Genomic DNA, 13,180 nt, shown 5'->3' with positions numbered 1-13,180 from the left:
AGCAAGCTCAGTAAAAGCCACACAACCCTTAAAATCTAATATAGCAGTTTAAGGAAGTTACTATTAAAGCATTTATTACAATATATAATATATCTGCCAATTATAAGACCTCATTAAGAAAGAGCTGAATTTTAAAGGGGAATCAGAGAGACAGAGGCAGCAAGTGTTGCTGAAAGTGATAGGAGGCAATCCTCCTAATACCTCCAAAGCCTTGGTGGATTTACGACTGTCGTCATTAGTAACATCCCCTATTGTTGATGCCTCTGTCTAACATTTAAATGTACCTCTCATGTAAAGGCAAATTTCCATTAGCTAATATCTGGATTGCTTAACCCCTTCCCGACGAGGCCTTTTTTGTTAATTTTTTTTTTTTTCCTCGCGTTCAAATAAGCGTAACTTTTTTAATTTTCCGGCTATATAGACACATGAGGGCTTTTTTTTTGCGGGACAAGTTGTACTTTTTAATGGTACCATTTACTATACCGTATAATATTCTGGGGAATCAGGAAATAATTCAATGTGGGGTAAAAAAGAAAAAAAACGCAATTCCACAATTTTGCGCTGGTTACGGTTTTTTTGGAGTTCATAGTTCGTTTAAAATGATGGGTTATCTTTATTCTATGGGTCGTTACGATTCCGGTGATACCAAACTTATATAGTTTTCGTTATGTTTTACCACTAAAAAAAAAAATTGAAACTTTTACGGTTTTTCTAATTTGCGTCGCGTCGCCATGTTCTGCGGCTTATAACTTTTTTATTTTTCCACCTACGGACCTGGGTGAGGGCTCATTTTTTGCGGGCTGAAGTGTACTTTTTAATTAATACCATTATGGGATATGGGCGACTTTCTGATCTCTTTTAGTTATTTTTTTTTGGGTAGGCGATGCGACCAAAAAACGTAGTTTTGGCGTTGGGAATTATTTTACGTTTACGCCTTTAACCGTGCGGGATAACTAATGTTATATTTTAATAGATCGGACTTTTAGGAACGCGGCGATACCAAATATGTTTATTTTTTTTATTTTTTATTTATTTTTATTTGTGAAATGGGGAAAGGGGGGTGATTTGAACTTTTAATATTTTTTTATTTTTTTTTTAACTTATTTTTTTTTTTACTTTTACTACAAGGCCCCCTAGTGTACTTGACCACTAGGGGGCGCGATCGCCTGTACTAGGTTCAGCCATAGAGCTCTATGGCTGAACATAGTGATTTTCAGCACTTCCTATTACATCCTGCCTATATTAGACCCCTGGCTGCCATGGCAACCGATCGGCACCCTCCGATCTCGCCGCGGGGGGCCCCAATCGGCGCCGGAGGGGGGCGCCCCCCCTCCGATCAGCTATTTAAGCACTGCGGGCGCTTTGCCCGCGGTGCTTAAACGGCCACGATCGGCGATCGGCGATCGTGGCCGTGAGAGCAGGTACCTGGCTGTAATATACAGCCATTACCTGCTCTCTTTCAAGCCAGCTCACTCCGTGAGCTGGCTTGATTCCCCCGCAACCGACATATGACGTAAATATACGTCATATGTCGGGAAGGGGTTAAACGTGGGAAATATTGACCCTCTGTTCAATGCTGAACAGTGTAAAATTTTAAAATGTTAGCCTTTACAATGAACATGGGTTTGCCAAAAAGGGGCCGATTCAGATGTAGATTGTTCATCTGGGCAGCAGGCAGTGATTACCCGCTCTCTGGGTAGCGGGTCTGAATCAGGCCAAAAGATCAGATTGGCTCCATCATTCAATATCAGACAGATAACAATGTAAGTAGAGTAGCACATCCCTTACACTCATTTTCCTGTATGGCCCACTTTGATAACGTCATGTACAAATCTTTTTTTCCCCATGTAGGGCCACAAGATTTCAGGATCATTTCTAGCAGTAACTGAGCTTAAGCCGCAAGTAGCAGGTAGTAGTAGTAGTGACAGAAGGTAAATATGCCAATGGTTCTCACTCTGACGGGACAGTCCATGTTATTGGCAACAGACCTGCTGATACCAGAAATTTGGGAGGTATGTCCACGTAACACTGCTCTGCTCATGATTAGGTGATTGCAACACTGCCATGTCAGTAAAGGGGGTGAGTATAAAATGAATATCATTGGTCAATGCCCTGATCTCGTCCTGACAACTTTGGAACTCCAAAAATATCTACTTTTACAACTGGACAGCGAGAATTCCCCCAGAACGTTGAAAAGGGTGAGCGGCTGGCCAGGGGGTTAAAGGGCGAGGGACGTTGTATTTTGGCAATCCGCGCCGTTTAACCCCCCCTCGCCAGCCGCATTGAATGCACCTCATAGAAAACTTGACAAATCAATCATTTATTTTAGGTCACTCTGCCCTCCATATAGTTTTTCTAGAATAGAATCCAACTGTATCTTGAAATCTGATGTGTCCTCTTCCATCTACTAGTCTCAATACATCATGCAGCATGAGATGCCTGGTGTGAGGGAGCAGCCAGGTCACATGAAACTCTGCTATCGTTGGGTGTCTTATTGTATATACAGAGCGATTAGAGGGGCAGGGATAATGGTCCCACAAGGAAGGGGTGTGGTCACACATTAGTAACTACAAAAAAATGACACACAGTATCATAACCATATACACATTACACCACATGAAGTGCCCTTGATTCATATGAAATCACACAGTAGTGCCCCTAATACACATAATGTCCAAAGTTGTGCTGCTTATACACATCTGTCCCTGTCACTCCAGCAGCTCAATTCCCATGTCCCTCAGCAGTTACAAGCCTTGTGTCCCTCCAGCATCTTCCCCTCCTCTCGGATTCCCTCTCACCTGGTCTTCAGCATGCACAGAGCATGCTCCTCTTAGTGGCTCTTCTTCTCTTCAGTGGCGATGATGGCATGAATTCACACCACATCATCACATACACCAAAAGAGGAAGCCACCGGGACAGGCTTTTCTGTTGGAATTACTGTTCTGGGCTGTCGTAGAGGTGGAACATACTATTCGAGGTGGTGAAACTCAGTACCACCCCATTCCCCCTCACTTAAACCCCTGCTCCCACCTTTGTTGTTCATGTATATTAGATACAATTTTTATTTATATAAAAGATGTACAGTATATGTGCCAGTATTACCTCCAAGAAAATGTGAGAAAAAGTCTTTCATGAAGTGACAATCCAGAACTAAAGACCTGAGGATCCCATTGTCAAGGAAACTGGCGTTCATAAGCAGGATGCCGGCTGTGATAGAGTTCCAATGCAGCAAATGAGTACACCTCAGCACAAATGTAGAGATCAGAGGCTGGATTTCATTGGACCCACATGGTTCAGTAGGTTTGAAGATACATATGATTATATAGGGTTGTACAACATTTTCTCTTTAGCAAAAAGATTAATATAGATGTTGACTGCACTTAGTAGAATGTGCTAGAACAGATGTACAGGCTTTATATACACCTAATGTGTTTTATTGTCCTTACAACGCACTGCAACAAAAACATACCTTATAGTTGAGAGGTCGGGATAATGTGAAGTAATTTTCTGCTTTCTTGTCAACTTCATATATACTGTCTCGTAATTTTACATACTCCTTCAGTTCCACCTAAAATATACAAAAATAGGATTTTTTACTGACTGTAAAGCTCTTCCTTGGAATACATCTGGGGGACACTGCATCATTATCTCTGGGTTGCAGTGTGGGCTATGAAGGCAAGTCACAAAAACACTAAAAGCAGACTGCTCCCCCCTCTAACCCCTCCCATCTCCAGCAGAGCCTCAGACTATGTTTTACCAAGCTGCATAGAAGAAACACAAAATAGGAAAACCAGAAAAAGGTCAATTAAACCATATACAAAGGGAGGGAACCCAGCATCCGCCAGATGGATTCTGAGGAATAGATTTTAGAGTAAAAAGTCCTATTTCCTCTATCATCCATCTGGGGGACGCTGCATCATTACCTTTGGGAATTCCCAAAAGCAAGGTAACAATAGGGAGGGAAGACGTGGGGTGCAACTGCATTTAAGACAGTTCTACCAAACCGGGACTCCTCCAAACCAAAGGTATGGAACCAATAAAACTTAGCAAAGGTGTGTACAGATGACCAGGTCGCAGCCCTGCACAGATGTTCCACATACATGCCATGGCAAACTGCCCAAGACACACCTACAGCCCGAGTCAACGGAATCCTCTGTGGACCTGGAACTGGTATCACTACAATACCTTGAAGAAAACAGCAGAAATCTGGTATGTTAGCCAGCCTCTCTGAAGAGGACAGATAAAGCTTGGTCTTTGAGCTAAAAGCTATTACAGCAAAGATCCAGTATCACTTGGTATTGTCTGTGGGCTAAATGCAGTGCACTGCAATAGTCCTACATGTAGGAGATACAATCAGTGGGCTAGATACTGAATCCCACATACTGTATAGGAGATAAAATCATTGGGCTAAATACTGTGTCAGTAAAAGTCCCACAATACTTGCTGTATGGTCTGTCCCTTTGTGCAGAGAATGACAGGAAGTGACCCACCAGGATTCTGTAGCAGAGCAGGAGAGAGCAATGCCTCCAGAGAGCTCCTGCAGAGCCGTTTGGGGCAGGGCTTATCAAATGCAGCCCTGGGAAATTCCCTAAGCAGAAAGCAAACATCCACCTAGGGAAATCTAGGCCAGTTCACCCTCTTTAGGCAACCAGATGTCTCTAAACTCCCCCAGATCCATCATATTGATGATGATCTTAATGTTTGACACCCGATCACCATAGCTTAGTGGGACCAGAACTCCTGTCCTGAAGCTCTACAACAGTCTCAGCCTCCCAAGTAGCTGGGATTAGAGGCACACGGCACAGTCCCTGGCTCAGTATAAAGAAGGGGACAAACTACAGAGCCACGCAGGCAGAAGCATGCACTCAGGGGACACAACAAGGGTCACAGCTCAAGGCACAAAAACTAGACTGGGGCTCTGCTGGAGATAGGAGGGGTTGTAGTCAGCTTTTAGGGGGGGTATTCAATCTGCGGGTCACGGCTGTCGAGCTAGCCGTGACCCAGTCCCGTTCTGTGTCAGCTCGACCGAGAACAAGCAGGTGTGATTCAATCACCCGCAACCCATGGGGCGAGAAGGGGACGTGGCTGCGAGAAGTGGCCGGGAATAGTCAAGCTGCTGCCTCGAGCTCGGCAATTCCCGGCCGTTCTCAGCAGAACGAGCCTGACTGCTTGTGAAGTCCGGCTCGTTCTGCAAGATACCCTGCTCGATGCAGTCGTGGAAAACAGGATTGTATAGGGCCCGGCAGCCATCTCCCCCAACGGGAGATGCAGGCCAGTGATTGAATATCCCCCTTAGTATTTTTGTGCCTAACCTCCATAGCCCACACTCTTACCCAGAGGTAAAGAAGCAGTGTCCCCCCAGATGGATGATCGAGAAACTCTTGTAATTTATTATTGTTAATAATAATAAAAAAATAAAAAAAGAGGTGTTGCATTTGATACATATATTGGAGATCAAAGTGACACAAATAAAACAATGGAGGCAACACTCCTCTATAAATATTATCATTCCACCATACGTATACTGAAAGCCTCAATTCTCCAGGAGGTACATATTAAAACTCTTCACAGAGCTTATATCACCCAACAACAACGCAGCCATTATGTACCAGAGGAATCGGGGAAATGCCCTAAATGCAAACACCAGTTAGCAAATTACCTCCATAACTTTTGGAATTGTAGGTGTATAAAGAAATTTTGGTTTAAGCTAATATATTTCATAAATAGAAACTTTCAAACAAAAGTTTCACTCCACCCGATCCCGCTTCTTTTTGCAAATTTTGACTCATGGTCGCTCCCTCCTTCCCAGCTATACCTAATCCCCATCCTGACACTTATAGTAACGGTAGCCAAAAAAGTTATATTAAATGCCTGGATCACCCCCCATGTACCCACTGTAACTGAGGTCGAAACTCTCCTCTTAAAATATATGTACTACGACCGATATGACATCCTTCGAAACGCAAACTCTACCTCTTCACGCTTGTACGCTGTATGGGCACCATTCATAGACAGTCGCGACCCAGAATTAAGACAAAATATTTATAAGATACTTGAGACCCGTAGTAACAATGTAGGTGTATGAATGTATCAAGTTTCACAATGAGCTGCAGAGCAGAAATCCAATAAGGTACCCCCCCCTCCCTTCCTAACCGCATGTTCCCTAACCACATATGATAACCTCCACCCCCCCCCCCCTTTTATATTATATGGAAAATGATGGGCCTAGTTAACCCTGAATATTTGTGCAGATGCAACATATTGTTTACTGTACATTGTTTATTGTAAAATGTTTATCTTTTATATGCAATGGCTCTGAATAAACATATTTTCAAAAAAAAAAAACAATGGAGGCATGACTGATAATAATTCAAACACTTTGACTTAACCATGTTTCAGGACCAAACATTGGGAAATTGTCCTTTTTAAAAGAAAGCTTTGCTTTCTATAGATCATGTAATTGTTCTTTAAGATCTTCTGATATTTTAAATTCATATTTAAAGATTTCATAAGACAAAAGAGCAAAAAAGCATAATGTGCAAAAATCAGCTAGTCATTAATCATTGCACTTTTTCCAATGATTATATCATTTATCTCTGTCTCAATGTGGCTAATATAAGTAGTGCTATTGCACAGCAAGGCTGGTCACAATTGTAGTGACTGCAGCCTGTCAGCACAGTGAAAAGTGCCATTATCTCAGAATACCGATAACAAGAGATTTGGAATGGCTTATTATCCACACTAGTCATTTTGTAGCCAGGAGATGTCAGATTTGGATGTTCATGGAAACAACATGGGATAAAAGGTGCAAAATCAATTATAAGAGTCAAATTATTATAAGTTACAAATGTTGAAAAATTTTCTAACAATGGGCCCTTATTCTGGTTCACTCTTAGAGGAAAATTCCTTCTCATGTGCACTGCAGGTGTGGCAGATGTAACACGTGCAGAGAGAATTAAATTTGGGCGAGAGGTTTTGTTTCTGTGCAGGGAAAAACAATGATGGCTTTATTTCTACACTGCAATATAGATCTCACTTTGAAGAAAAACCCAAATCTAATTCTCTCTGCACAAGTTACACCTGCCCCACCTGCAGTGCACATTTTGTTCATTTGAGAAGGTATTTGAACTAGAACCAGAATAAGGCCCAATGACTTCATTCATTGCAAAACAATTCTGAGATAAATCCACATAAATACCTACAGGTCGGAAATTATCCGTGTAATAATCTGCTTTAAGGAATTTCTGCAGCTCATCAACATTATTTAATGTAGCACTCATTCCAATAATGTGTGTGGTTTCTGTAAATATGAGATGAGACAATTAGAAATGTATAGAAATACTGGTTCATGGGGTTTTAAGTATACTGCAGTTGGGCATTGTGGTATTTATATGTTGCTCTAGCCCAAATACTGCCTAAGACACAGGTCTTCAACCTGTGGCCCTCCAGATGTTGTGGAACTACATGTCCCAGCATGCCCTGAGGTTTTTTGGCATGCTCTTATAGGAAAAAATGTGGCAATGCATGTTGAAACATGTAGTTTCACAACATCTGGAGGGCCGCAGGTTCAAGACCCATGGCTAAGATTTATTTTACTATCCTTCTACCATTTCTCTTGGGCTGGGAAGTATTTCAACATTGTACATATGTACGATACGTTCACCTGCTAGATGTATCATGGCTATATGCTTATGTCTGTCTATCCTGACTTTTATTCCATTTGATCTTTTATGGTTTGTATTTTCTTACATTTCAATTTAAAAATAGGTCTTTTTTTTAAATTAAGAAATGTATGATAATGTTAAATCTCTTCTTACAATAATCGTGTAGAGGTTTTATAGCTTGCCATCAACTAACTGATAAAGAAAAATGTGCAGTTCAGGATGGTCGCCTCGGAGTGGCTTCCGGATACAAATTGTCAGGAGATGGTAGGCAATAGTCCCAGTGGTATAGATTTCCTTTTATATAGATATTAGGTTCCAGTGGGTATATCACCAATGGGGCAGTGGTCTGGCTCTGAGAGGATTGTTCAAAGCAGCTCAACGCATTTCCTTAGGAAAAATCCCTCAGCTTCTTCAGGAGCAGAGTTTCTGCTAAGAAATGCCTTGTTTGGTAAGCTCTTGACTCTGATGGAAATGTTCCCGAACCCTTTGTTAGTAACACCTCCATTGACCAATGGGTGTACCTTGAAAATTGTATTAAAAGTATATATTTAGTACTCTTCATCCACCAGCATCATTCTCTAGAATCAGTACTCTTCTGGCCAGACATGGCAACATGCCATTATGCAAATGCTGTCGTTAACCATCTTCAGGACATTCAGCTCGAATTTGTACGTCGAGAAGCAAACGCTCCGAATTTGCCCCAGTGTAGACCTATTGAACGATTTTGGGCTCTATGCAAAAAGAGATATTCAGACCATCCTAGAAAACCCAAAACTTTGATTGGATTCCAGAGAATTTGGAAAAATTTTTTTTTGAAGTTGCAGCTTCTCATGGAAAAACGCTTATGTTAAGAAAGAAAAGTCAGGGCTGTGGCCAACAAAAGAGTAAAGAAGGCAATGGAGGATGGTGTTTTGTAGTTAAGACCTTTGACTAATTGTATCTGAAATTGTAATTAAATATATTTTATTGTATAAGAGTTATGACAAAATTTGTCCAGTCTCAGTAAATAGTAGCAATACCTTATATAAAAAGAAATGTATACCACTGGGACTACTGCCTACCATCTCCTGACAATGTGTATCCGGAAGCCACTCAGGTTCACCTCAATTTACCCATTGGGACTTTGGAAAATACCATCTGCTTCCAACTTGCCACCCATTAACCCATAGGGACTGCTGGCCACCTGGTCGCCACCTGGTCGCTATACAAACATTGGAGATCTATACTAGTTCACCATACCATCGATCACCAGTGGTAATATGCTCTGCTTAATGTGCTCATAATATTCACGACTGCATGTTTATTTATGGAATTCCATATATTTTTTCATTCATTTTTTGTAAAACATTGTAATAAAACAATTTATTTAGAAAACCGTTCATCTCTATTCACTATATAACAGCTGGCACTGGTACACCCCCATTTTTTCTTGTTACAACCCCTCTATTGGGGCTGACAACCCCAGTACCAGCAGCCCGTTAGAGGCGCTCCGGTACTTGTGGAGTATCACGGCTCCCATCGTATGGCATCGTATGCCATATGTAGTGGCATACGATGGCATACGATGCGATGCGATGTTTTACCGATTTTTGAGCATTTTTGCTCAAAAATCGTATGCCATCGCATGGCATCGTATGCCATATGTAGTGGCATACGATGTCATACGATGCGATACGATGTTTTACAGATTTTTGAGCATTTTTGCTCAAAAATCGTATGCCATCGCATGGCATCGTATGCCATATGTAGTGGCATACGATGTCATACGATGCGATACGATGTTTTACCGATTTTTGAGCAAAAATCGGTAAAACATCAGATAACATCGTATGCCATATGTAGTGGCATACGATGTCATACGATGCGATACGATGTTTTACCGATTTTTGAGCAAAAATGGTGAAAAATCGGTAAAACATCGCATGGCATTGTATGCCATCGATGCGATACGATGTTTTACCGATTTTTGAGCCATTTTAGCTCAAAAATCGTATGCGATCGCATCGGATGCCATACGATGGCATCCGATGCGATGGGATGGCACCCGATTTTGCACTGAAATGCATCAGAATGCATTGAAATGTGTATTAAAGTAGTGAAATGCCCCCAAATGCCATTTTTCATAGTGCACCACCCCCACTATCAACGTCAACCCGAAGCGTGGCGAGCGCAGCGAGCCCGCGAGGGGCGGCGGTACGCGTCCTACGACCTTTTCATACCCCCACTATCCACGTCGGCGTGGAGTTGAGAATAGAATAGTGTGGCGAGCGCAGCGAGCCACCGAGCCCGAAGCGTGGCGAGCGCAGCGAGCCCCGCGAGGGGACGCGGATACCTGTAAAGCCCGCGAGGAGACGCGTATAGCTGTGAAGGTATCCGCGTCCCCTCGCGGGGCGCGCTGCGCTCGCCACGCTTCGGGCTCGCCACACTATTCTATTCTCAACTCCACGCCGACGTGGATAGTGGGGGTATGAAAAGGTCGTAGGACGCGTACCGCTGCGCTCGCCACGCTTCGGGTTGACGTTGATAGTGGGGGTGGTGCACTATGAAAAATGGCATTTGGGGGCATTTCACTACTTTAATACACATTTCAATGCATTCTGATGCATTTCAGTGCAAAATCGGGTGCCATCGCATCGGATGCCATCGTATGGCATCCGATGCGATCGCATACGATTTTTGAGCTAAAATGGCTCAAAAATCGGTAAAACATCGTATCGCATCGATGCCATGCGATGTTTTACCGATTTTTCACCATTTTTGCTCAAAAATCGGTAAAACATCGTATCGCATCATATGACATCCTATGCCACTACATATGGCATACGATGTTATCCGATGTTTTACCGATTTTTCACCATTTTTGCTCAAAAATCGGTAAAACATCGTATCGCATCGTATGACATCGTATGCCACTACATATGGCATACGATGTTATCCGATGTTTTACCGATTTTTGACCATTTTTGCTCAAAAATCGGTAAAACATCGTATCGCATTGTATGACATCGTATGCCACTACATATGGCATACGATGTTATGCGATGGCATACGATTTTTGAGCTAAAATAGTCAAAAATCGGTAAAACATCGCATCGCATCGTATGCCATCGTATGCCACATGCGATGCGATGCGATTTTTAGCATACGATCTGCATACGATGCAGGTCGTGGGAGCCGTGATACTCCACAAGTACCGGCGCTCCTCCTAAACTTTTTTCCTTTTTATTCATGAAAAAGAAAAATACCTTTGGTTCCGATTTAGAGATGCGCATAATACCTAGTGGTGATTTGCTACTCCAATTCCATAATAACTCATGCCTTACACAAAGTGTAAGCACAAAGAACCTGTTGTGATTGAGGCGCAGGGTACCAGATAGATTTTTGAAAAGTGCTGTGTGTTCCTGAGAGCTGACAAAACAGACTCATGGAGATAGTCCATCTTAAGGGAGTGTTATGGGGAAGGTGGGGATGTGGTTGGCAGGTCAACAATAAATAGGTTGACAAATGAAAAAGGTTTGACATACCTTAGATCGACATGGTCAAAAGGTCAACCTATAAAATAGGTTTACATGGGAAAGGTTGGCAAAAATCCCCAAAACAGGTGTTTTTTATTCTTTACTATCCAAGTGGACAAGCATGGAGGGAGAAGCATGGTGAGCGAAGAGAACCATGCGAAGGAACGCAGTACATTTATATACGGTGAACATGTAGACAGACACACAAAATAAGGTGAAAAACCCATGTCAACCTTTTGCTTGGGTCGACATTTCAACCCTGTAGACCTAAGCCATTATGACTTTTCTAGTGTGTTGACCAGTTATGGTTGATCTAATGGACTGTTGACCTTCTTATAGTAGACCCCCATGAACCATACTCAGGGGGTGCGGGTGTATCACGGACACTGTTGCATACTCAGGTGGTAATTCATTACTTGCTATAAGACTGGCTATAAGACTGGTTCATGATTCATGATGCAACCAATGGTGGTCTCTAAAACACACTAGGCTGTAATGCAATGTGTGGTTGTTACATTTTATATGTCAGTATATTTATGTAAAAGTTTGAAGTATGTAGGATTTACAAAGAACATGACTTACCACTTGTATAGAGAAGTTTAGCCAGAGTAATTTCTAAAATAGCACCTCGACTCCCTTCATTAAGCATGTGCAACTATTGGAGAGAAATAAAAGGAGATATATACAGAAGAGCTGAGAAATATCACTCACTCAGAGAATCAGTTGAAGTAAAGAGACCCTTATAAATGTTCCTTATAGTCTGTCTGCAGGAAGGGAAAATAGAATGTCTTTGACACAGCAATGATCTCTGGCCACCTGGCTGCTCAGGAGATTTGTAGTTTATACACAGTTCTGCTCATTGCATATTAATACAACATCCAATGGAATGCAGCTTCCAGAGGAATGATTTGAAGCAGAAACTTAGCCAAGGTAAAAGGTTTTGGCTTATTATTATTTATCAGTATTCAAAATTTCATTTTCATTTAAGGTGTGGTTTATCACAATAATAAATCATTTTCTTTTGACATTTGGTAATGTTTGCATACAGTTTATTTATAGGGGTAAATTTAATATCTATTGAAGATGAGATGTTTCCCATAGCAACCAATCTGATTCTATTTATTATCTTCTAGATAAGGTACTAAATAAATAAGTAGAATGTGATTGGTTGCTCTGGGCAACAGCCCATCTTCAATAGAAGGGTGTGGCGCATTGATTGCAATGCCACAAAGCCTCTATTATCTGAAAACCAAACTGGGTATTTTGTGTGTGCGTATGTGTGCTATAGTGTGTGGGCACCTTTACCTTTCTGCACTATGCTATTTGGTTTAACAAGGTATTCTTCATAAAGTTCAGATATCCCATTACTTTCAAGACGTGCACCAACAAGCAGAACTTTTGAAATGTTTTTATTTTATTTTTCTATGCAATAATAATTAAATAAAAAGAGAATATTACCTCGTCAACAACAACAAGGCCTAGATCACTAATTCGTCCAGTTTCAATCAAGGAGTTAACAAGACTGTGACCTTTTTCAATGGTTGCAATGTATAAAGATGGTTTTGATCTTCTTTTGATTGGAGGAAACCTGCCTTTGCTGCCAGCATACTCCTCTACCAAAAATTCCAACTCAACTCCAAAACTGGACAAGCCACGCACCTGGAGCAAATTTTAGATTTAAAAGACTTGATGACATTTTATTTCAGATTGATACTGGCAACAGTATGTGCATAGCTTATGCAGTCTGCACCAAATACAGACGCCTTTTGATGTTTAATTATCAATGTATACCACCCATTTTGATTTGGAAAGTGAACCAATGAAGAAATTGCCTTATCAGAATCTAATTATCGCAATACAGAATGTACTTGATAAATGCATACTCAAACATGATTGGTTGGTAGGGGGCAACTTCTCCACTCTTTTCACTGCTTAACACATCAATGCTAAAAGTTCCTTATGTGCATTATTAAAACTAACCATCTAAAAGATTTGATTTTG

General features: G+C 41.5%; 1 protein-coding gene across 2 annotated transcripts in view; it reads right to left on the bottom strand.

Moving 5' to 3' along the window:
• Positions 1-13,180, bottom strand: part of HELQ (helicase, POLQ like) — a 44,882-nt gene that overhangs the window by 24,686 nt on the left and 7,016 nt on the right. Inside the window, exons 5-8 of one of the 2 annotated variants that reach the window (XM_083176677.1) lie at positions 12,638-12,838; positions 11,762-11,834; positions 7,203-7,300; positions 3,470-3,568 (exon numbers count right to left, since the gene is read on the bottom strand). In XM_083176677.1, the coding sequence (XP_083032803.1) occupies positions 3,470-3,568; positions 7,203-7,300; positions 11,762-11,834; positions 12,638-12,838 (471 nt within the window). Of the gene's footprint in view, positions 1-3,469; positions 3,569-7,202; positions 7,301-11,761; positions 11,835-12,637; positions 12,839-13,180 lie in introns of those variants that run through there. The other variant, XM_083176684.1, reaches the window with a different exon arrangement.

Source organism: Crinia signifera, chromosome 1, assembly GCF_055691185.1.
Source record: "Crinia signifera chromosome 1, ASM5569118v1, whole genome shotgun sequence".
Classification (NCBI taxonomy): Eukaryota; Metazoa; Chordata; class Amphibia; order Anura; family Myobatrachidae; genus Crinia; species Crinia signifera.
This window is presented reverse-complemented; position numbering and strand designations above follow the sequence as displayed.